The sequence below is a fragment of the Humulus lupulus genome, chromosome 2 (genome assembly GCF_963169125.1).
Source record: "Humulus lupulus chromosome 2, drHumLupu1.1, whole genome shotgun sequence".
Classification (NCBI taxonomy): domain Eukaryota; kingdom Viridiplantae; phylum Streptophyta; class Magnoliopsida; order Rosales; family Cannabaceae; genus Humulus; species Humulus lupulus.
Window position 1 is genome coordinate 30,252,887 of NC_084794.1, and position 22,587 is coordinate 30,275,473.

At 39.1% G+C, this 22,587-nt stretch overlaps 3 protein-coding genes across 3 annotated transcripts; 1 reads left to right on the forward strand and 2 right to left on the reverse strand.

Moving 5' to 3' along the window:
• Nucleotides 1-631: 631 nt before the first annotated feature.
• LOC133815939 (peroxidase 27-like) lies at nt 632-2,300 on the forward strand. The gene is made up of 4 exons (XM_062248694.1): nt 632-853; nt 1,087-1,275; nt 1,422-1,587; nt 1,694-2,300. The coding sequence occupies exons 1-4, from the start codon at nt 632-634 to the stop codon at nt 2,098-2,100; spliced, it is 984 nt and encodes a 327-aa protein (XP_062104678.1). The 3' UTR covers nt 2,101-2,300.
• A 13,177-nt stretch (nt 2,301-15,477) lies between these two features.
• Nucleotides 15,478-16,667, reverse strand: LOC133814096 (uncharacterized). The gene is made up of 2 exons (XM_062247100.1): nt 16,290-16,667; nt 15,478-16,218 (listed from the first exon to the last, which is right to left on the reverse strand). Exons 1-2 carry the CDS (start codon nt 16,665-16,667, stop codon nt 15,478-15,480), a joined length of 1,119 nt encoding a protein of 372 aa, XP_062103084.1.
• A 4,127-nt stretch (nt 16,668-20,794) lies between these two features.
• On the reverse strand, nt 20,795-22,081 carry LOC133814097 (uncharacterized). Its single transcript, XM_062247101.1, has 2 exons — nt 21,505-22,081; nt 20,795-21,357 (listed from the first exon to the last, which is right to left on the reverse strand). Exons 1-2 carry the CDS (start codon nt 22,079-22,081, stop codon nt 20,795-20,797), a joined length of 1,140 nt encoding a protein of 379 aa, XP_062103085.1.
• Nucleotides 22,082-22,587: the final 506 nt, after the last annotated feature.

Below are 22,587 nucleotides of genomic sequence, written 5' to 3' on the forward strand. Positions count from 1 at the left end.
CTTTTCTTACTTATCCAGTTGTCATTTTAGAAATTATACAGTTTTATGATTTAATTTGTGTCTTGACCCCCAAAGATGTTGACATTTAAAATCAGAAATATCTAGCTTACCAAGGAGGGAAAACTTACCATCATAGATAAATTAGTTTTGGGAAAATATGAACCTATAGTCCAAATTAATGGAACAAACAGAGAATAATCACTTATAGTTAAAACAAAACAGAGAATGATCACTTATAGTTAAAGGATTGAAAACAAGAAAAAAGAGAAAAGGAAGGAAACTAAGGGCTGTGAATCAGAGTAAGTACGTGCTTTTCTATTAGTTTCATAGAATAATATAGAAACTGAGCCAAAATATTTGTATATATTACACTTTTTTATTTTTAATGCAATAGATGTCAACTGTTTTGTTTTTGCTTTTTATGCCAAGGCCAACAATCGCCAGCATGTTTGGCTACTAAAGAACTATCAATTTGAGCTAAATTAATAAGTAATGGATCATCAAATAAGATAATTCTCAAAATGAATAAGTCATAAAGCATAAGCATAGCTATAAAAACCAGGCACTTATTCCCTTACCATCTCACCCTTCAATTAAGTAAACATAGCACTCTTGTTTGCTATAGCCAACAATGGGGAGTGCCAAGCTATCCTTACTTGTCTTTCTTCAACTTCTGCTTGTTCTTTCTGCCTTTGAAAAGGCCTGCGCACAAGGCTTGAAACTCGGCTTCTACCAGCATTCTTGTCCAGCAGCAGAAAATGTCATTAAAAAGACAACATCTAAGTACATTTCTCGATTTCCAACTCTTGCTGCAGCTTTTCTAAGAATGCATTTTCATGACTGTTTCGTCAGGGTACGTCCTTCATAACTAGAATTTACTTCGTCTTTTTCATAACAATTTTGATTTTCATTAATGGTTAGCTTGTTTGTCATTGCATAGTATATAGTTGCAAACACAACTTAAGTGATTATATAAGTATGTTTTAACTACATTGCGTGGTTTAGCATTTGACATTTTAATATTACTATTATCACAAATTATGTCAACCGATGCAAGAGTACTACTCTAATAAGTTGTGTATGCAGGGATGTGATGGTTCTGTTCTATTGAACTCAACAAGGAACAACCAAGCAGAGAAAGCAGCCATTCCCAATCTAAGCCTAACAGGGTTTAATGTCATTGATGCTGCAAAATCTGAAGTGGAAAAGATATGCCCCGGTGTTGTTTCATGTTCTGATATCTTGACTTTGGTAGCTAGAGATGCTGTATCCATGGTAATTACATTAAATCTTCAATGCTTCTCAATTTGACCAATTCAAGGCTTATTTGGTATCTTTTGTTCTTTTTGTTGAGATAAACAAAAGATGACACCAAACAAGCACTAAGTGTACCGATTTGAACTTTTTCTTTTCCTTTTCAGATTAATGGACCCTATTGGGATGTTCCAACCGGCAGAAGAGATGGAAATGTTTCATTAGCTGTAGAGGCTTTAATCAATTTACCTCCTCCTTTTGCTAACATAACAACACTTAAATCAATGTTCGCCGCAAAGGGTTTAAATGCTAAAGACTTGGTTGTTTTATCAGGTACTAAGCACCAAGCTATTTTTTTCTTGTTACATTTATATATTTTGTATATTTTTTTTCTTCCTTTAGTAATATCTAACTCAAAATCTACTTTTCTGGATTTTAGGAGGACATACCATTGGAAGGGCTGCTTGTGCTGCCTTCAACAACCGCTTGTACAATTTCACTGGCAAAGGAGATGCAGATCCCTCATTGGATCCAAATTATGCTGTCAATTTGAGGAAAAAATGTGGACCTACTGATTTTAGCACAACAGTCGAAATGGACCCTGGCAACTACAAAACATTCGATGAAGATTACTACACCCTTGTAGCCAAAAGAAGAGGCTTATTCCAATCTGATTCAGCTCTCCTCAATGATCCTAACACAAAGGCCTATGTTAAATTACAGGCAACCACACATGGATCCACTTTTGCTAAGGATTTTGCTGAGTCTATGGTCAAGATGGGCAACATTGGTGTTCTTACTGGCAAGGCCGGACAAATCAGGAAGCATTGTGCTTTTGTTAATTGATCGGTGTGTTATTTTTTTTAATTCATTTATTTTTTCTCTTTTTGTTTCAATTGTTTTCTAGTTATTTTTCTATTAAATAAGCAAGTTTATATATGGTTTCTGAGTGAATAATTTTGTAATAATTGATGCTCTAAAGTAACTGCTGCCACAATGGGTTGCGAGGTGTAATATGTAATGTGGCATGGTCAAGAATAAGCAAACATTTTATAATGTAACAAATAATAGGTGATCTGTATCACTCTTGGTATATTACATACAAGCAATAACGCACGTCTCCTTACTTTTATTTATATAATTTATTAATTATATTTATTAAAATTGTATATTGTCATATAAATTTTAAATAAATAAACAATATTATATATGAAAGAATGACATAATCATATTAAATGAAAAATTAAACAAAAATATTATTTATGATGTTTTCAAATATATATATATAATATGATAACTTTTTCAATTTTTTTAATAAAAATTAAGATTATGTATTATATATTATTATGATGATATTTTATAATATTTAAATTTATATCGATATAAGTATTAAATATCTAGTTTTGTATTAAATATTTTATAATATTTAAATTTATATTAATATAATTAGTAAAAAATTAGAATTTTATATTATTATCATAATAATATTTTATAACATTTAAATTTATATTAATATAATAAGTATATATCTAGTCTTGTACTATATATTATTATAATAATAATATTTTATAATATTTGAATTTAAATCTGAATTTATATTAATATAATTATTATATATGTAGTTCTATATGAAATATTATTAAAATAATGATACTTTATAATATTTGAATTTATATTAATATAATTGATAAATATCTATTTTTAAGTTAGTTTTAAATGTATATTTAAATATTTAGAATATTATGTTAAAGTTAACAAAACAAATCCATGAAATCAAAAAAATTTGTTATCTACACATTTTTTATATATATAAAAAAAAAGAGATGTAATATGTTTTTGTTATGACATATTTACTATTCCTCACGAATATAATGGTTCTTATTATTCATGTGTGTACTAAAATCTAGAGTTGTGAGAATTTAAGAAGAATTTATAACAAACAAAAACAAAGATAGTATTTCTCTTCCAAGTTTACTTAAACAACATAATAGAAAATATATTTCTCATTCTTATAAAAATATAAATATTCAAATAATATTTACACACATTAAATATTGATATATAAAAATAAGAAAATTACACCAAATATGAGATTTTTGTTTAATCTTTGAAAAATATGGCACTTTTTTTCTTAAGTTTCTTATGACATAAATATTTTTTTTTACATTTTTATGGGAGTTTTTTTCCCATATATTTGTATAGCATATTTTATTTTTATACAGTTTTAGTAGACTATTTTAATCTGCTTTAAGGTTATTTTTATAATTTTAATCTATTTGTAATATTTTTTATCATTTATATTTTATAAAAAGTTTTTTGAATAAAAAAAACTAAGACATTCTTCACCATGATTTTTATTCCTATTTCTTCTTCTTCTTTTTTTACAATTTTTATTTTCTTTAACATTTTCAACGCAGTGACCGGTTACCACTATAAAAAAAATTGACTTTTTTATACGGTAGTAATCGTACGCCACATTATCAATGTTTCTTTAGTAATGTGTGGTAATTGGTTATCACTATCAAAATCAATTTTATTTTTTAAGTGATGTGGTGGTAACTGGTTACAACTATAAAAATAATTTTGATTTTTTTAGTAATGTACCATTATCAAAATACAAATTGAATTGTAACTGGTTACTTAGTGAGATTTGGACAAAAAAATTGATATTAAAATAATAAACTAAATTGATTGTGAATGTAACTGACTACAACAAGGTTTGAAAAAAAAATGGAATTAGTTGTGATGGTAACCGGTTACTTAGCTAGACTTGGAAAAAAATAGGATAAAAAAAATATAAACGGATCATAATCGTAACTTGTTACAACTAGGTTTGAAAAAAATCATATCTAAAAAAAAGAACAAATTTCCATGGTACCTGATTACTTAGTCAGATGTGAAAACAAAATCAGATCTAAACGAAAAAAAAATTAAATTGATCATTATCGTAACATGTTATAGCTAGGTTTGAAAAAAAATCAAATATGAATAAAAAGAATTAGTCGCCATGGAACCTAGTTACTTAAACAGTTCTGGAAAAAAAAAAATCAGATTTGAACAAAAGAAAACTGAACAAATCGTGATAGTAACCAGTTATAGTTTGTGCTAGAAGAAAAAAATCATATATGAAGTGCAAAATCAGATATGAAAGAGAAGAAGAACAACAAATAAAAAAAAGAATAACATTAAAACTAGAGGAAGAAGAAGGAGATTGAATAAGGTAACGAGTTATAGCTAGATCCACAAAAAACTCAAACCTGAAAACAAAACCAGATCGTGACAATAACTGGTTACTTAGATAGATCTAGAAAAAAACCATATCAGAAACAACAAAGAAGAAGAAGAAGAAGAAGAAAAAGAACGTGAAAAAGAATAAGAAACGTGAAAAAGAAGAAGATGAACCGGAGATGCCATCGACGGTGACTGGAGGTACGACCTCTGTTTTTGGCTGCTGGTGTGAGATAGATCCCATTGTTGTGAGAGAAAATAATGGTTGGCTGCTATTGTTGTGAGAGAAAATGAAGAGGGTAAGAGCACTCACATCCGGTGAGTTATATCAATAAAAACTGTAAAAAGTAGCTCCAACTAAGAAAAACAAGTGTACATCGGATGAGGTATTTTACGAATTTTTTTGCTAAATCTACAGTAAAAAGCTATATCTATGGTATACTATTCATCCTTCATTCTAATATATTATTAATTTTTCTCATCTTCCCATTTTCTCAATCTTTTCCCTCGTTTTCTTCCAAGATTGGCGCCAGAAACTGTTTTAGCACTTCTGAGTTGGGTAAGTTTGTCTGGTTCGTGCTCCTCATTCCCCTCCCCTCCTTGCAGTGATCATCTTCTCTCCTCATTACACCCACACCAGCCACTTAAGCATCTCAGACTTTTAGACATGCCCACTCTCTCTCAATCAGGTAACAAAATGGCACACTCAAGTTCTTATTTTTTGGTACTGCAAGTCTTGCATAAATAATATATATATATTGATAATTTGACTATGGAACTGGCACACGCAAGTTCTTATTTTGGTACTGCAACTTTTGCATATAATATATATATCTATATATTTTGGAACTGCAAGTTCTTATTTTGGTACTGGTTATATATATATATATATTGGTACTGCAAGTTCTTATACTTGTAATTTGACTATGGAACTACTTGATTCTACCCTCTTCAAATTTCACCTTTATACCTAATTATCTTAGAATTTTCTTTTCATGCATTTCTACAAACACATGGAGACCATTACGTGGGAATATTATCTGAAATGGTATTTCTTTAGTGCTTATCATATATTTCAAATAATCACCAAATGAGAAAATACCCATTTGCTGCATATCTTTGTACATGTTCAAACTCTCAATTGGGGTGTCATTAAAAGAGTAACCTCTGCTCATAGAGTTCCAAATGTAGTGATTAGGCTGAGCAATTTGACTAAATACTGACCTTGCATAGTGGAAATCTCCAGTTTTGGGAGAAACGCAAAAGTCAATAATCTTACTCAATGGAATCATGTTTTTTATAACTGATGTTGTTATCATCAACCCATGTAGCTGTTTCAGCTCAGCCATGGTTTTGCATTTTTCCAAGAGACAGAGAATTGTGTCATAGGATTTCTTCATTATTTTCTTTTGTGGAGCAAAACTCAAGAGTACAGTATAAATAGACTGCTCTGTAATGGCCTCAAAATGGGGCAGGAATCATCTGTCTAAGCTAATAGAATAAGTTAAAAATCTTATTTTAGTGATTTAAGCTAACAAAGTTGGTAGCTTGAAATGAAGCAATGAATCCCTACTAGTATTTGTTGATACCATCTTTTAGAGTCTGATTGTATTGGCCAATACCATGATTCTAGAACTTCAAACTACTCGAATTTGGTTGATATACTCTGGAATTAAAAAATTTATACAATAAGCATTACACAATATGAAGAAAATTATATTAAAAAAGAAGGGAATCATATTTCATTCATGGTAATAGCTTGGGCCCTTAGCTTTCATGGTGTTGGTCTTAGTACTTTTTCCTCTGCAATAAAAATCCCTATAAGCTAAATAAGCTGAATGTGGTCAATCTGAGTTAGTACTATTAAATTGGCCATTGATGCAACTAATGGCCCTACTATTTCAATGTACTTAGTTATGAACCATGTAGTCTTAGTTTTTCCTTGCTTATGTTTATGTTAAAAAAAGATCAGTGGAAACCTGACCACACACTATTCTAATGGACATCCAGCCCCAAAAAAGCAGCATACTTAGAGAGGTAATAGCTCAAACTCACAGTAGCTAATGGGATTCGATCAGAGAATCATCGTAGTTTCTTTAGTCTAAACTTATTACTAATTATATTATATTTAAAAGTTAGCTCCAAAATAGTTCATTTCTCACTAACACAGAAAAAAATATTTAATAAGAATACAAAAATAGTTTGTTATTAGATCCAGTACAATAGTTTCCTTATTTGAAAAATAAGAATACAAAAAAAAACATAGTAAATCTAACAGTGAGAACCAAAATAGCATAAATTCATGTTTAATCTATTTCTATTTTTGTAGTTTACCAAAGAAAGATGATGAATTAGTTTCATATAGATTTATGTCAAAAGTAAAACTTTCGAATGGGGCATGGGCAGTAGACCTTAATTACCTATAACAAAGTTGGTTTAACTTTATCACATATCCTCCTCTCTCTCTCTCTTTTAAATTATTGAGAATTAGTTGGCATTTAAAGCATTGCAACATACATATTATATATGGAAGAAATTTATGATTATCTCTTGTCAGATTTTGAAAGATGGACTCACAACTCCATGGGGTTCATTCCTTCACTACACTGTTACAAGAGGGGGAAGAAAGCTACAATGACTATCTCCCATCTTTTTATGACTTAGAGTCGCAATATACTCCATCCAATCCAGAAGATGGGAGTAGTAGAAAAACTAAATCTAGAAAAGGAAATTTTAGCACAGAAGAGGACAACTTGCTAGTTTTAGCTTGGCTGAATACTAGTATGGACCCAATCAATGGGGTTGATCAATCAAAATATTCATTTTGGTCTAGAGTTCATGAATATTATGAGCAAAACAAAAAAATCTATATCTTCTTAACGTAGTTCATGCTCTATTAGAAATATATGGTCTACTATCCAACTTGCTACAAATAAGTTTTGTGGGGCCTTAGCTCAAATTGAAAGAAGGTCTCCAAGTGGGGCTAATGAGCAAGATAAGGTGCATGAATAATATAATATAATTTATATTGTTTATAACACTTTGAATTATATATTTCTCATCTCTTTTACTTGATTTTACAGATTGAGAAAGCCAAAGAGTTCTACCGAAGTATCCATCCCACTTCATTCAACTTTCTTCATTGTTGGACTATTCTACGACACCATCCAAAATGGAAAGGATCTATGGCTGAGGGTAGCAGTATGAAAGCTAAAAGAAGATCAATAATTCAAGATGGTCAGGCACCAGAGTTCATAGATGAAGATACTGCAGCACCATCTTTAGATGTGAATTTAGAGAGACCAATTGGAAAGAAGGCTGCAAAGAAGCGAAAGAGGCAAGAGGATAACTCTTCCAATCTTACTGATTTGGTGATTGAAATAAAAGGGGAGAGAATCAAATCTAATGCTGAGAACGGAGAAATTAGGAAAGAGTATGCCCGCATTGCAAAAGAAAGGCTTGAATTTGATAAACAGAAAGAAGAGAATGAGATCATGAGGAGGGAGTTAGAAATTATGAGAGTAGATGTATCAACTTTATCTCCAACGCAACAAGAGTATTTCCGTACCCTCCAATTGGAAATACTCGAGAAGCAAAAGTCTAGAAAGCCATGATTTAGAGTGTTTGGGCTGGTATTTTTGGTATTCTTGAAAAGTAACAATGCAACCGCTTTTGGGAATTCTCTTTTACTGGTTTTTATCATAGTTTTTTTTCATATAAATTTGCATAAACTAGCAGCCCAATAGCTTCTTTTTTTGTATAGAAAATTACCCATAGCTTTTCTATGTAGAAATTTGCATTGTACAAAACAAAAGCTCAATGATGGTTACTTTTGATAACTTTTTTGTATAGAACACTTGTGTTGGGGAAAAAATTTGTCTTTCTATATCTGGAAGTAAAAATCGAACGATGAACGACGACTTGCTCCTACTCCGGTGATGAAATCTACCTTTGACTCATCGGGATTACCTGCAAGAAAGACACTCCGATGCCTAAGTCAGTTCAAAAAATCGATCCATTTCCCTTCTCAAAATCTCATATTTATAGGATGAAATATACAAAACAATTAGTTGGTTCAAGTGAACCCTGAAAAGGAGGAAGGAGAATAACTAACTTTCCCTCCAAAAATACTGACTTTTAAAATGTCTCGCTCAGGGGTCAGCGGCGCAGACTGCCTCTGACCTACAGCTTCTGCCTTCGGAACCATCCTTTGTCTAAATGCTCCGTTTCGAGTATTTGATAAATGGGGCAAGTGTTTTCGGGCCGAACATTTTGGGCCCAACAGATGCCCCCTGGTCCAAGCTTCGGACAGGTGTGGCGTGTTAATCTGTTAGAATCTTGGGCCGACTCTTCAACACCAAAAGGTTCGCCTAAAGCCGCCACTCTCCGTAAACCGAGGCAATCCGTAGGTACATGATTATTTGATTACCTGACAAGTTATACTTAATGCGTACACAATTATCGAGTAAAACGTTTGGCTCAAAATTTCACCTCTCATTTAAGTAGTTTTTGTTTCAAAATAATTCTCATTCAAATTCCCAAACTTTGTTCCATCTTCCAGAGAGAAGCTTCGAAGAAACCCTAGAGATTTTCTTCAGCTCAAACCTTCGACAATCATCTTACTCGGTGTGATAATGTCTTCTCGTTCATCTCCTGACCCTACGGATCGTGAGGGATACAAAAACGCGTTCGAACACATGCGTAAATCATTCGACATTCCAGACAATGTCACGGTGAGGATGCTCTCGGAGGCCGAGCTTCGAGAATGGCGATTTAAGGACGTAGTGAAGCCTACTGAGATAGTCATGAGCTTGAGACACATCGAATGGCTCCGCTTCCCTCTCCCGGCTCTGCTTGTTCAGATAATTTCAAACTCCGGGGTTCACATTTTGCAATTTCTCCCAAATGCCATTCAGTCTATAGTCGGGGCTCAGATGATAGGGAGCCTTAGGAATGTCAATATTCAATCGGACGAAATTTATGCGTGCTTCACCAAGTCTACGAACAAGGTGATAGGGGGAAAGCCTTGGAAAACTTTCTACCTCTCTCCCAAAAAGGATCGGACAATCTTCACCGACTTCGATAGCTCCCATCGAAATTGGGATAAATATTTCTTCGCTGTTGGAGGAGCATGGTACCCTGAGTTCGTGCCTCAGGAAATTTTTCCTCTGGCCAGGGTGTTTATAAAAGGTGAGTCATGTTTTTTATTAATTTTAATGTGAATTAATCATATCTGGATGATTGTCGAGTAGTTTAACTTTCTGTACTGCTGCTTTGGTTTTTCGTACCAGATTTTTCTTGGCCTCAGGTCAGCATGAGTTCTGAGCGACAGAGCAAGCTGACAGAGAAGGGGCTCCTTCACGAATCTAAGGAGAATGCCATTAGCATCAGGGGTGTACTGAACTCCTACTGTATGCAGATTATGACTCGGCTTTGCTTCGTGGATCGAGTCGACCCTGGAGCTGTGCGGGTTAGATCGCAGAAGGGTGACATGACCCTAGGCAAGATTACCGCAGCATGCGCGAAGCAGCTGGGAGCTTTCCTGAAGAAATCACCTCCTACTCCTTCAACTCTGTCACTGACGAAGGCCGAGTTCGAAAGGGCATGTTCTGAAACCTTCGCTGCGTGTGCCAAGCGTCAAGGGGTCCCAGAGGGTAAAAAGAAGGAGGGTTCTGGCCTGGCTGCAGAGTCTTCCCCTGACAAGTCCGGCTTATCCCGCAGGTCTTCTCGCATCCAAGGGCGGTCGTCCATGCCTTCTGACGCTCTGCAAATTAAGCCTCTTCAGCAGGTGCCTTTGCCTACAGACGCCTTGGGAAAAAGAAAGGAGCGTGAGGAGTCCTCTTCCGAAGATTCGGACGACGGGAAGTGCATTTCGTCGAAGCTTCGGATCCCGAAAGGTTCTGCCCCCACTACTCAAGGATCTGCTTTAGCAATCCCCAAACTTTCCCCAGGTAAATTACCAACAGGTCAGGCCCTCTCGTTGTGCAAGAAGCCATAGGGATTCACCCCTGTTGGGCATTTACCTGGGGCATCTTCTGTTACTCCTGCAATTGGGTCTTTCTTGGCAGCATGCTCAGAAGGGGTGGCTCATGTAGAGGGCGCTTCCTCTTCTCCTTCCAAATTATCAGGAGAGGCGACTGGAGATGGGGTGCAGGATGGCTTACCGTTGGAGGTGAAGTCGCCTGCTGTCTGTGCGAAGCTGTCAAAGGCATTGACCTCTGCTTCTGATTTAGCTGAAGGATCTGCTGTTGGTCATAAACGTGGCTCAGAAAGGAGACGCCCTTCCTCTGCCACTCGTAAAAACAAGCTTCTAGAGGATGCCTTCGGAGAGGTTTTTGAATCTGCGGATACCATTCCTCTGCCAGTTGAGGCAAGTAAGGCCGTTGAGCCCGAAACTATCCCTGGGGGCCAGGAATCAGGGGCTGTCAAAGTAACAGGTGTTGACAGTCTTGGTGTTAACGTTTCTTCATTACCGCCTACCGCTTTTGAGTTTCATCCAGGAGATGTCACTGCTGTGTCCCCGAAGGGTACTAACACTTTTGAATCTCCTAGCGCTTTCTTGGAGCAGCTCACGTCTTCTGCCGTGCAGACACCAGTGTACCTCCCCAATGATTTGGGTGAGGATGATAGCTTGTTTGTACACCCTTTGAAGACATATTCTTCTGGCACGGGGATAGTTGTGTTGGCGTCTGATAGCATTATGGTATCGACGTTAGCAGAAGGTGAGAAGCCAGTTGCCCCCGTTGCTTCTGCGGCTGCATCTGCGAGGGGAGAAGCAAGTGACAGAACAGGAGTAATGTCGGAATATGGCCCCTCTACGTCTAAAGAAGTTATGGAGGAAATGCTACGCATAAGCAGACCCCATCTACCTACGGAAGCAATTGGATCTTTAAGTGGTCAAGGTGATTTGTTGCAGCAAGTATCAGACCATATCTGGATGGTAAGTTGATTAAAAAAAAAAATTAGGATCTTTTTGCATTTCATGATATGTGTGTAATGTTATTTGTAATGGGCATAATTGATTTGTCACAGAGCTATGTATGCGCTTCGGCTGCAAGGCGAGAATATGCGGCGGCTATGCAGAATGGAGCCAAACTGGCGGAGCAGATGGCGAAATTAGAAGAGGAGCGGTCAGGGAGAAAGATGGCTGAGGCGAATCGAGATGTGTTGGTGGAGGCCATCAAGAGGTTAGAAACAGAGTTGGCAGAGGCGAAAAAGAGGGTGGTTGACACGGAGGAGAAGCTGGTAAGCACTATCGGGCTTGAAGTAGAGCGAGACAAACTGAAAGCTGACTTGGTGGATATGACCAATAAGTGGATGGAGAAAAGCCAATTCTGCGTTCAGCATGAAGCCCACATGGAGAAGCTTAGCAGTATGATGAACGACCTTGAAGAAGACATTGTGTCGTTGCAGACTGATAAGGAGACCTTAGAGAAAGAGAAAAAAGAGCTGGAGCAAAGGGCGAACAGTCTTGAGGCCAGCGCAGGGGTGGCCAAGAAGCAGAAGTTGGAGGCTGAACTCCTTTTAGGGAAAAAGTTGAAAGAAGCAGAAGAGGTATGTGACTCTTCTTTTGTTACTGATGCATTAGAAAATTAATGGGCCCATAAAACACGTGTGTTGATTCCGTGATGTTTTTTTTGTTTTTGTAGAGGGCAGCAGAGGCAGCTGTTGAAGCCACTAGGCAGCGTATTCGAGATCGTGAGATCACCGAACGCAAGCTTGTGAGAGTGGCTGAGGTGGATACTGCCAAGTATCTAGATTTGGCATTACGTAATAAGAAGCAGACCCCAGAGGAGAAATGGGCAAAACTGGAGATGTATTGTAAGAACGTTGATGTAAAGATAGGAGAGTATGATGTCGACAAGTATTTGAATGAGCTTGGGGATTTGCAGATTTCTTATCCGTCGTGTCATCTGGAGAAGTTGATGCTGAGGGGTGATACGCTGGGATCGATGTATAAGGCCAACGGGGAAGCCGTTGAAGATACTGTTGCCAACGTGGCTTCTGATCAAAAGGCATCAGGTTCCGCCTCTGTAGCAGAGGGCAAGTCAGAGGGTGAAAGAGGTGCCGTAGAATGAACGACTCACTTTTGTTCTGTTAACTTTTGTCATTAAATTCTGTATATACATTCTTTGGGCTCTTCAAGCCGCCAATTTGTAGTTGATTGTAATAGAGCACATTATTAATACAAGTAGAACTTTGTTTCCTGTTGGTTGTCTTGGTGTGTGTACTGTATGGGTTTGTTGTTGTTTAGGGCTTAATTGAAGGCGTGATGACAGGTGTATGTCGTATGATGTACTTGGATCAGAAGCTTCATAGACCCTTTAGGCCTTTGCGTGCGAAATACAGCGAAAGATTATACAGATGGTGGGAGAGGATGCCGAGTTAAGTGTTGTATGATTGATCCATCTTTGTGTTTTGGTGATGGGTTGGAGCTGACAACATTGTCATTGCAGGTGAGCACCGTGAGTGGACGAAGGTTCCCTTTTTGAGGAGAATCTTTGACAACCCACAGTGGCTTTACTCAACGTGGGCTATGGAAGAGCTTATCAGAAGTGGCATCCCGTACTATATATCGTGTGAACGCTATGGGTTAGGCTATCCGAAGCTAGAGAGTGCGATGGCAGAGTACATGCGTCGTATTGAGTGGGATTAATTATGGGCAAGAAAATAGATCAATTATAAAATCAGGAGTGAATATCAGTCAATGTAATATCACTTATAAATAACAACTTCTGATTTATTGCTATTTTTGAGTATACATTGCCTTTTGATTCCATGCTTAGCATCTGTCAATTTAAGTTACTGTACAAATATTGAGAGAGGAATTGAGTAAATATGTGTGCCCGTACTTAGCATCCGCCAATTTTAGTTGTTGTGATAGGTGTGTCTTATTCCTGCGATGTTGCCATTATTGCTGGGTGGCGGACCTTCTTACGCATGTGGAGTTGTTGTAGTGGTCTTGTTCGGGACTGGTCCGACCCCCGGGGATGGAAACTTTCCCATTAGGTTAGAGGGGTTGATGTGATCCAGACCGAACGCGAAGGACAAAGCGTAGAGCAGGGCATTGAAGCAGATGCAAAGAGGTGAGGGTTGTGAGGCAGGTATCTTTCCAATGCACCCATACCGTGTAGTGTGGTGGGGGGTCGTTTGGGTTGCCACGCATCCTGTCAGAGGCACCCATTGTGCAGGATATGGGTGCGACTGCGGGAAAAGTTCCTCCCAGCCTTGGATTGCCAAACCAGTTGGTGTACATCGGTGAGGAATCCGAAGCATGACAACAGATGGTTCTGCTGTGATAGTCAGGGCTGATTAGACAGCAGGAGGTGCTCCTCTTATGCGGGTAAGAGGGTAGGGTTTGCAGTGCACCTCCGTTGGACGGCCAGATTAGTGTAGTCAGGGTAGATTAGACTGCAAAATGGTTGGCCGTAGTTTCCTATGAGCTTAGTCAAGTCAGATTAGAATGCGGTATAAAATCCAGTGAAACGTGCATGCAGAAGCGGTAGGGTCTTGTATGCAGACTGTGTGTAGTGGCCTTGTTGCCACGAACTGTTAAGATTCAGCCTAGTTCCAACGTGTGGGGCATGATCCTCGCTATACTTTATCATTGCTCTTTGTTTATTGAATTGTAGGTGTATGTTTTGAGATCAAATACATACGGTGTATTGCCAGGGGGTGTTGGCAACTTCAAACATTAGATGATTGTTTATTTATAGCCATTGTAGTAGGTGGTGTTTGAGTGCACGTGAATAATGCTACAAAGTTAGGTGAGGATATTATTGAGGAACCCTTTCGAATAAAAAGTTAATTGTCACGTGTCTGACTTGGTGAAATATGGTTGATAATAATGCCAAGGAATTGAATACATAAGAGAAATTTAAAAGAATGTGAAAAAATGGAAAGTTGTTGTATTACTTTTGAATTGCACAGTACAGCTATTAGCAATAATATTGCTTTAAAGACATTGAATTCCAAGTACGGGGTACAATTTTCCCACTACGTACATTCTTTAGAGTGTAAGACCCTCTGCCTAGTATTTTAATGATTTGGAAAGGCCCTTCCCAGTTAGGCTCTAGCTTCTTTTTATTGCCTGTGACCTTACGTAGAACCCAATCTCCTTCTCGAAATGTGCGCAAGTGGACCCTTTTGTTGTAGTAGCGTTCTGCTACCTTCTGATAATTTTCCAGTCGCAATTGTGCCATTGTACGTGTTTCTTCTAGAAGGACCAGGTTGTGCAGTAATTGAATGGTGTTCGTTGTTGGGTCAGATGCGATCTCTGTCTGAAGTGTAGGCAGACCGACTTCTGTTGGGATGACAGCTTCTGTTCCATAAACCATGGCGTAGGGAGATTCCCCCGTGGAGGATCTTTTTGTTGTCCTATAAGCCCATAACACTTTCGGTAATTCTTCTACCCATGCTCCTTTTTTGTCTTCCAAATTCTTCTTAATGTTGGCAAAGATGACTTTGTTGGAAGCCTCTGCTTGACCATTGCCCTGTGGGTAAGTGACAGAGGCGAAGCTTAGCTTGATCTTGTACGTGTCCCATAGCTCTTGTACCTTCGCATTTTGGAATGGAGTGCCGTTGTCGACGACTATCTCCTAGGGTATTCCAAATTGACATATAATATGCTTCCAGATGAAGGACATAGTGTCTGTTTTGCTGACCGTGACGTACGCCTCTGCCACAACCCATTTTGTGAAGTAGTCAGTGGCTACAAGAGCATACCGCCTTCCTCCAGCAGTCTTAGGTAGTTCACCTACTACATCCATACCCCACTTTGCAAAAGGCCAAGGTGCAACGATGGAGTGTAGGGTTTGAGCAGGTTGATGGATGGTGGGTGCAAATCGTTGGCATTTGTCGCATTTTTTGGCATAATCTCGCGCTTCTGTCATCATGTATGGCCAGTAATACCCTGCTGTAAGTGCCTTGTGTGGCAAGCTTCGTCCCCCTGTGTGATTTCCACATGTCCCCTCATGTATTTCCTCTAACAATTTTTTAGCTTCTGATGGGCGCAAACATCGTAGATATGGGCCGTTGAAGGTACAACGTCCCATGGATCATGGAATAGCGTTGTGCCCGAAGGCGCAGAAGCTTTGCATCTTTCGGATTAGGTGGGAGCTCGGAGGTGGTCAAGTATTTTATGATCGGATCTATCCAGCATTCAGGTTCTGATGAGGTGGAATAGACTTCTATATCTTTTCTTGATCGACTTATGGATATGGAGGACTGGCGTGTGCATCCTCTCGCAGAAGCTAATTTGGCAAGGGCGTCGGCCTTCTGATTTTGCTCCCTGGGTACTAGTATGAGTTCAAACTGACGAAAATGCGATCGTAAGTCAGTTACCTTCTGTAGAAGGCTAGCCAGATGGGGTGCTTTGGTATCGAAATTTCCAGCCACTTGCTCTATCATAAGCTGCGAGTCGCCTCTGATGTTCAGAAGTTGGATTCCCATTTCTCGTGCGAGTTCCAAACCATAGATTAGTACATCATATTCTGCTTCATTATTGGTTGCGGATTGCTCTAAACGGATGGCTTCTTCGATTTTGAGTCCTGAGGGAGCTTCTAATACGACGCCAATACCAGCCCCTTGGGAATTGGATGCTCCGTCAGTGTACATTGTCCACAGCCATTGATCTTCTGATTCTAATAATTCTAGCAGAGCGTCAGGAGTGAATGACTGAATTTCAACCAGGAAGTCAGCGAGTACCTGCCCCTTTTTAGCTTTTCGTGGCAAAAACTGAATATCGTATGTCCCAAGCTCAATGGCCCATTTAGATAACCTCCAGAAAGGTCGGGCTTACTCAGTACCTGCTTTAATGGATAGTCCGTATATACGATGATTGTGTGGCTTTCGAAGTATTGTCGTAACTTCTTTTTGGCCGTGAGGAGTGCGAGTGCCAATTTTTCCATCATACTGTATCGGGTTTCAGCGTCTAACAGCATCTTGCTGCAATAGAACACTGGCCTCTGACGATTGGCTTTTTCTCGAAAAAGAACAGAACTTACAGCGAATTGTGAGACAGACAAATATAAGAATAGATATTCATTAGCAATGGGAGAGCTCAATATAGGAGGAGAGCTCAAATAGGTCTTAAGCTCTTCCAATGATTTTTGCTGTTCTGGTCCCCAGGTGGTGTTGGTAGATTTCTTTATGCACTGTAAGAAGGGTTGGCAGCGGTCTGACATTCATGATATGAATCGACTTAATGCTACTATTTTGCTGGTCAGAGCCTGTATTTCACGGATGGTTCGGGGCTCCTTAATTTCTGAGAGGGACGCAATCTGTGTTGGATTCGCCTCGATGCCCCTCTGACTGACGACATATCCCAAGAACTGTCCAGAGGACACCCCAAAGACACATTTTGAGGGGTTTAATTTCATTTTATAAGCATCAAGGATGTCGAAACATTCAGTCAGGTCGTCTATATGTGAAGAGCTTTGTTTGGACTTGATGACCATATCGTCAATATAAACCTCCATATTTCTCCCAAGTAATGAGGAAAACAGCTTGTGCATCAGCCTCTGGTATGTCGCACCTGCATTTTTTAGACCGAAGGGCATAACTTTGTAGCAATATAAACCACCTTCTGTTATGAAAGCCGTATGAATCTGATCCTCTGATTTCATGGGGATCTGATTGTATCCAGAGTAGGCGTCAAGGAAGCTCATCCTTTCATATCCTGCCGTGGCGTCTATCATCTGATCGATCTTTGGTAGAGGGTAGCTATCTTTGGGACACGCTTTGTTTAAATTTGTGTAGTCTACGCATACTCTCTTTTTCCCATTCTTCTTTGGAACCACAACGGGGTTGGCAAGCCAGCTGGGGTATAAACATTCTTCGATTGCTCCTATGCTCAGGAGCCGTTGGACCTCCTCTTGTATGACTTGATTCACCTCTCGAGCGAATCTCCTCTGCTTCTGTTTGACGGGTGGGAAGTTGTTGGAGATATTCAAGCTGTGGCTCATGACAGAAGGGTCTATTCCAGGCATGTCGTGTGGAGTCCAGGAAAAAGTTCTCATTCTAGTTTGGAGAAATCGTATGAGGGTCTGCCTCTCGTCTTCAGAGAGCTTGGTACTTACCAGGACCGTTTTAGAAGGGTCAGCGTCGTCTAGACCCACCTGTTCTAAGGTATCTAGTGTAACTTGGGGTTTTTCTTGGTCTTCTTCTAGATTGATTCCTTTTAGGCGCACTGGTAGGTCCTGCTGTAATTGCTATTTGTCAGGAGAGTTGTCATGGGAGGCAGAGGCAGAGCTATTTATTTCTTTTAAGGTAAGGAAGCACTTTTTGGCCTTCTTCTGGCAGCCTTTGATGTCGACGGTGTATTGCCCGTTGAGTGATTGACACCGCATCACCTGATGTAGAGTTAAGACTACCCCCTGCATCCGGTGGATCCAACTTCTCCCCATAATGGCGTTGTAGCTTGTGGTGGAGTCTATAATGAGGAAGTCTACTGGCAGGGCGCGCTCTGCAGCTACCACAGTTAACCGAACGACGCCCTTTGGATAGACTCTCTGGCTATTGAATCCCAAAATGGGCATGGTGGAGGGTCGGATCTGATTCTGCTCCAGTCCCATCTTCTGGAAGGCTTCCCAGAAGAGGATGTCGACCCCACTGCCCCCATCGATCAGAACTCTGCCCAGCTGGCAGTGGTCAACTTGTAAGGAAATGACGAGTGGATCATCATGAGGCAGGTGGACGCCCTTCAGGTCTTCGTCAGTGAAGGTGATAGTAGAGGCTGGGTAGCTTCTTTCTTCTGAAGTGACGAGATTGACCACGTGGCCTAATGATTTGTATCGCTTCACTCGTTCTTCCATCCTTTTATGGATTTTAGTTGCGTGTTCTTGATTATCAGTGGGCTCTACGATCCCGTGGATCATAGGGACTTGCTTAAGAGGCTCTAGGGTGCTGTCGGAGGCTGTGTGTATGGGGTCTGACGCCTGCGGAGTGGGGGCAGAAGCTGTGTTCTGCCGCGAGGCGCCTGGTCTGCCTGTCTCCTTGATGTATTGGGTAAGACGCCCACTCCTCATGAGGGCTTGGATCTGATTGTTCAAATTGTGGCATTCAGCGATCGTATGACCGTGATCTTTGTGGAAGAGACAGTATCTGCTTTTATCCCTTCCGTCAGATGGAGTGGTAATTTTGTAGGGCCCTCGCCAGATAGGCCTGTCTTTATTTTCTTCATAAATGACTTATTGCGGGACGGTGTATTCGAAGGATGGGTAGCACGATGGCTGTCGATCCTGTCTTGGCCTTTTTCCTTCCTTCGCATGATCTGTTTGGTTCCGCTTCCTCTTGTCATCCCTGGCAGGTGGTGGAGGATTATTTGTTGGGGGAGCAGAGATGAGTGCAGTCTTCTTCTGTGTGCGCTCTCAAAATTATAATACCCTGAAGACACCCTCGGCTCGGGTCTGCACGTCTGCCATGTCGTATGGTGGTTTCATAGTGAGATTCTCATGCAAGAGTGACCCCACCTGCAAGCTTTTGACGAAAAGATTTGCTGCGGTGAGTGGGTCGACGTTGTGGATTTAATGTACGAGGTCAATCAAACGCTGTAAGTATGCTTTTGGATGTTCATTCTCCCCCTGTTCAATTCGATAGAGATCGGCCATTGTTCTGGGTGCCTCTCGGTTTGCGCTGTACTGCTGTAAGAAAGACCGTCAGAGATCACTAAAACTGTTGAGTGACCCGGGCTTTAATTGTCAGAACCATAACAGAGCCGGCCCGGAGAAAGTCGTGGAAAAGACTTTGCATTGTATGGCTTCGTTATTAGCTTCTAACGCCATCTTTTGTTGAAATTGAAATAGGTGGTTTAGTGGGTCTCCCTTTCCATTGAACGCAGGCAGGGAGGGGATGACGAAGTCCCGAGGCTTTGGCTCATTCAGAATCCATTATGAGAAAGGCGATTTTTCAGTGGTTCTTGATACAAGATCCAAATGTTCGGTGGCATATGCGGATCGCCCATCTGAGAACTTCTACATCATTTCCCTCATCATGTCTTCTTTCCAATTGTCCAAGAAACAGATTGAGGGAACGCGGCCTTCAGAGGGAGAATCGTGTGCGACTTGAGGCGTGGTGCGTTGAGGCCGGACGTCGGTTGTTTGCTGAGCGGGTCCAGTGGGTTCTGCTTCTGCCCGCCCATGCGTGTCAGAGGTTGGGGCTTGTCGCCCGTCGGTCCCGGAGGATGGGGCGATTGCTGGGGATTGCCCGTTACCTGGGTTCATGTTGTGATGTGGGGAATTAACACGGTCGACTAGAATGTCAGATCTGTTAGAATAAAGATTCTCGTGGGCTTGGGTGTTGTGAGTCGTGTCAGCGGACCTGCGCAGCTCAGCAATCTCGGCTTCGAGCCTAGCTTGGGCTTTGGTTAATGTCTTGATTGCCTCGTCGGACCGATGCTGTCTTGCCTCCAATAGACGACACATTCTTTCGATCTGGTCGCTCATGTCTGTCGGAGGGACGCTTTGTGCAACTGGGCCCGAAACTCTGTTGCCTTTTGGTGGCATGACTTCTAGGTTCGTAGCGGATCTTGATTTCTTGGTTCAATGACGTGGCTAAGGACGATATGTTTATCGTTCCCACAGACGGCGCCAATTGTTGGGGCAACAATTTGTCTTTCTATATCTGGAAGTAAAAATCCAACGATGAATGAGGACTTGCTCCTACTCCGGTGATGAAATCTACCTTTGACTCATCGGGATTACCTGCAAGAAAGACACTCTGATGCCTAAGTCAGTTCAAAAAATCGATCCATTTCCCTTCTCAAAATCTCATATTTATAGGATGAAATATACAAAACAGTTAGTTGGTTCAAGTGAACCCTGAAAAGGAGGAAGGAGAATAACTAACTTTCCCTCCAAAAATACCGACTTTTAAAATGTCTCGCTCAGGGGTCAGAGGCGCGGACTGCCTCTGACCTACATCTTGTGCTTTCGGAACCTTCCTTTGTCTAAATGCTCCGTTTCGAGTATTTGATAAATGAGGCAAGTGTTTTCGGGAAAAACATTTTGGGCCCAACAACTTGAATGATGAAAATTTTTATTCTTGAAAGAAACTTTTTTGCATAAAATGCTTATTGCAATAGTTTATATTGGCTGTAAAAGCTTCCTAATGTAAAAGGCAATATTGTTGACTTGATTATTAATATCTTGAATTTAAGGTTACATATTTTATATCCCAAGGAAATACAATAAAACATGACAAAAATACAATATTAGGCTTAACATAGTGAAAATAAAGAAACTAAAGTTACATCTTCCTCAAAATAAGAACATAAATATTAGCCTAAACTTGGTAATATATAAAATGCAAATACTTAAGATTTACTATATATTTCCCATAAATGTTCAATAAGATCTGACTGAAGTTGAAAATGAATTCCTCGATCTCGAATGTGATGATGGCGTTGAATGAAGTTTACAAATTCATTTGTATGCTCATGGGACATAGGCTCTTCAGTTATTTCATCGCTTTGTTCATAAACAAAGTCTTCTACTCGAAGATAAGTATGTCCCTCGTCTTCTACGATCATATTATGCAAAATAATGCATGCCATCATAATCTCCTTAAGTGTTTGTCGATCATAAAATCGTGCCGGTCCACGTACAATAGCGAATCGAGCTTGAAACACTCCAAAAGCTCGTTCTACATCTTTTCTTGCTGATTCTTGAGTTCCTGCAAAATGTTTATTTTTACGGCCATGTGGAGCAGGAATTGTTTTGACAAACGTAGACCATGAAAGAAATATACCATCGGCAAGAGAGTAGCCCATCGAATAGTCATTTCCATTTATTGAGTAGTTGACCTTTGGAGCATGTCCTTCAGCAAGCTCTCTAAAAACAGAAGAGTGTTCTAGGACATTAATATCATTATGGGAGCCTGGCAATCCAAAAAATGCATGCCATATCCAGAGGTCATATGACGCTACAGCTTCTAAAATTATAGTTGGCTCGTGAATGTGACCACAATACATTCCTTTCCAAGCACTTGGACAATTTTTCTATTTCCAATACATGCAATCAATACTTCCTAACATCCCAGGAAACCCGCGACTATCTCCAACTGTGCACAATCTAGCTATATCGTTCTCATTTGGGGATCTTAAGTATTCATGGGAGAATATGCCAATGATAGCCTTAACGAATTTTTTCAAACACTTGGTTGCTGTATTTTCTGCAATCCGCAAGTATTCATCTACAAAATCTCCAGAGACTCCATAAGCTAATATTCTCATTGCAGCAGTTATTTTTTGAAGCGAGGAATGACCCAGTCTTTTAGCAGCATCTCTTCTTTGGACGAAATATGGTTCATATGCTTCGACTTCGGCTTGAATACGCAAGAAAAGATGACGTTGCATTCGAAACCTCCTGCGGAATAAATTCGGTGGATACGTCGGGGACTCAGAAAAATAATCTTGAAAGATGCGTTGATGGCCTTCAAGCAAATTTCTTCGAATGAATGCACATCGGGGAATAGACCTACGATGCGATGTTGAGCCTCTTTTATTACCCAAGCGTTCTTCTTCAATAGCAAGAGCTAAAATTATCTCCTCCTCCTCCTCCTCAGATGATAAAGAGTCAAATATCTCAAGGTCAGGATCCATAGGAACTCTATAGAAAGAAGAAACATAAAAAGTGTGTAAAGAAAGAAATGAAAGTGTTTGTAAAATTTTGTAAAATAATGATATTATTTATAGGTGAAGTTTTGAGAAAATCAAAAGAATATTCTTAGTATATACTGAAGAATATGCTAAGAATATTCTTTCACAATAATCAAAGAAGAATATCCATGGAATATACCAAAAAATATCTTCAAAATATTATATATATATATATATCAAAAAAAAATATCCATAGAATATACCAAAAAATATATTCACAATATTATATTATATTTAAATATTTCCAATGAAAACTCCCAAAATATATTTTGAGAATGATAAAATTTCTTATTTGTAATTTTTTTAGAATAATTGATATTTTAGTCTATCTTATAAATTTGGATAAATTTAAATTATAATATAATTATGTGATATTACATATGAGTAGATATTGTAAACATTAAAATATATAAATATATTATTGATAGTTATAGAAAATATTTTAAATG

Bases quoted from the DNA above. Each gene is read 5' to 3' on its own strand.
- LOC133814097 (XM_062247101.1), bottom strand. From the start codon at position 22,081: ATGGATCCTGACCTTGAGATATTTGACTCTTTATCATCTGAGGAGGAG. The intron at 21,358-21,504 runs GTATTGATTGCA...TTGGATTGCCAG, and splicing joins GTTTCCTGGGATGTTAGGAA to GCTCCCATAATGATATTAAT.
- LOC133814096 (XM_062247100.1), bottom strand. From the start codon at position 16,667: ATGTCAGACCGCTGCCAACCCTTCTTACAGTGCATAAAGAAATCTACC. The intron at 16,219-16,289 runs GTACTGAGTAAG...TACGATATTCAG, and splicing joins CGGACTATCCATTAAAGCAG to TTTTTGCCACGAAAAGCTAA.
- LOC133815939 (XM_062248694.1), top strand. From the start codon at position 632: ATGGGGAGTGCCAAGCTATCCTTACTTGTCTTTCTTCAACTTCTGCTT. The intron at 1,276-1,421 runs GTAATTACATTA...TTTCCTTTTCAG, and splicing joins CTAGAGATGCTGTATCCATG to ATTAATGGACCCTATTGGGA. The intron at 1,588-1,693 runs GTACTAAGCACC...TCTGGATTTTAG, and splicing joins AGACTTGGTTGTTTTATCAG to GAGGACATACCATTGGAAGG.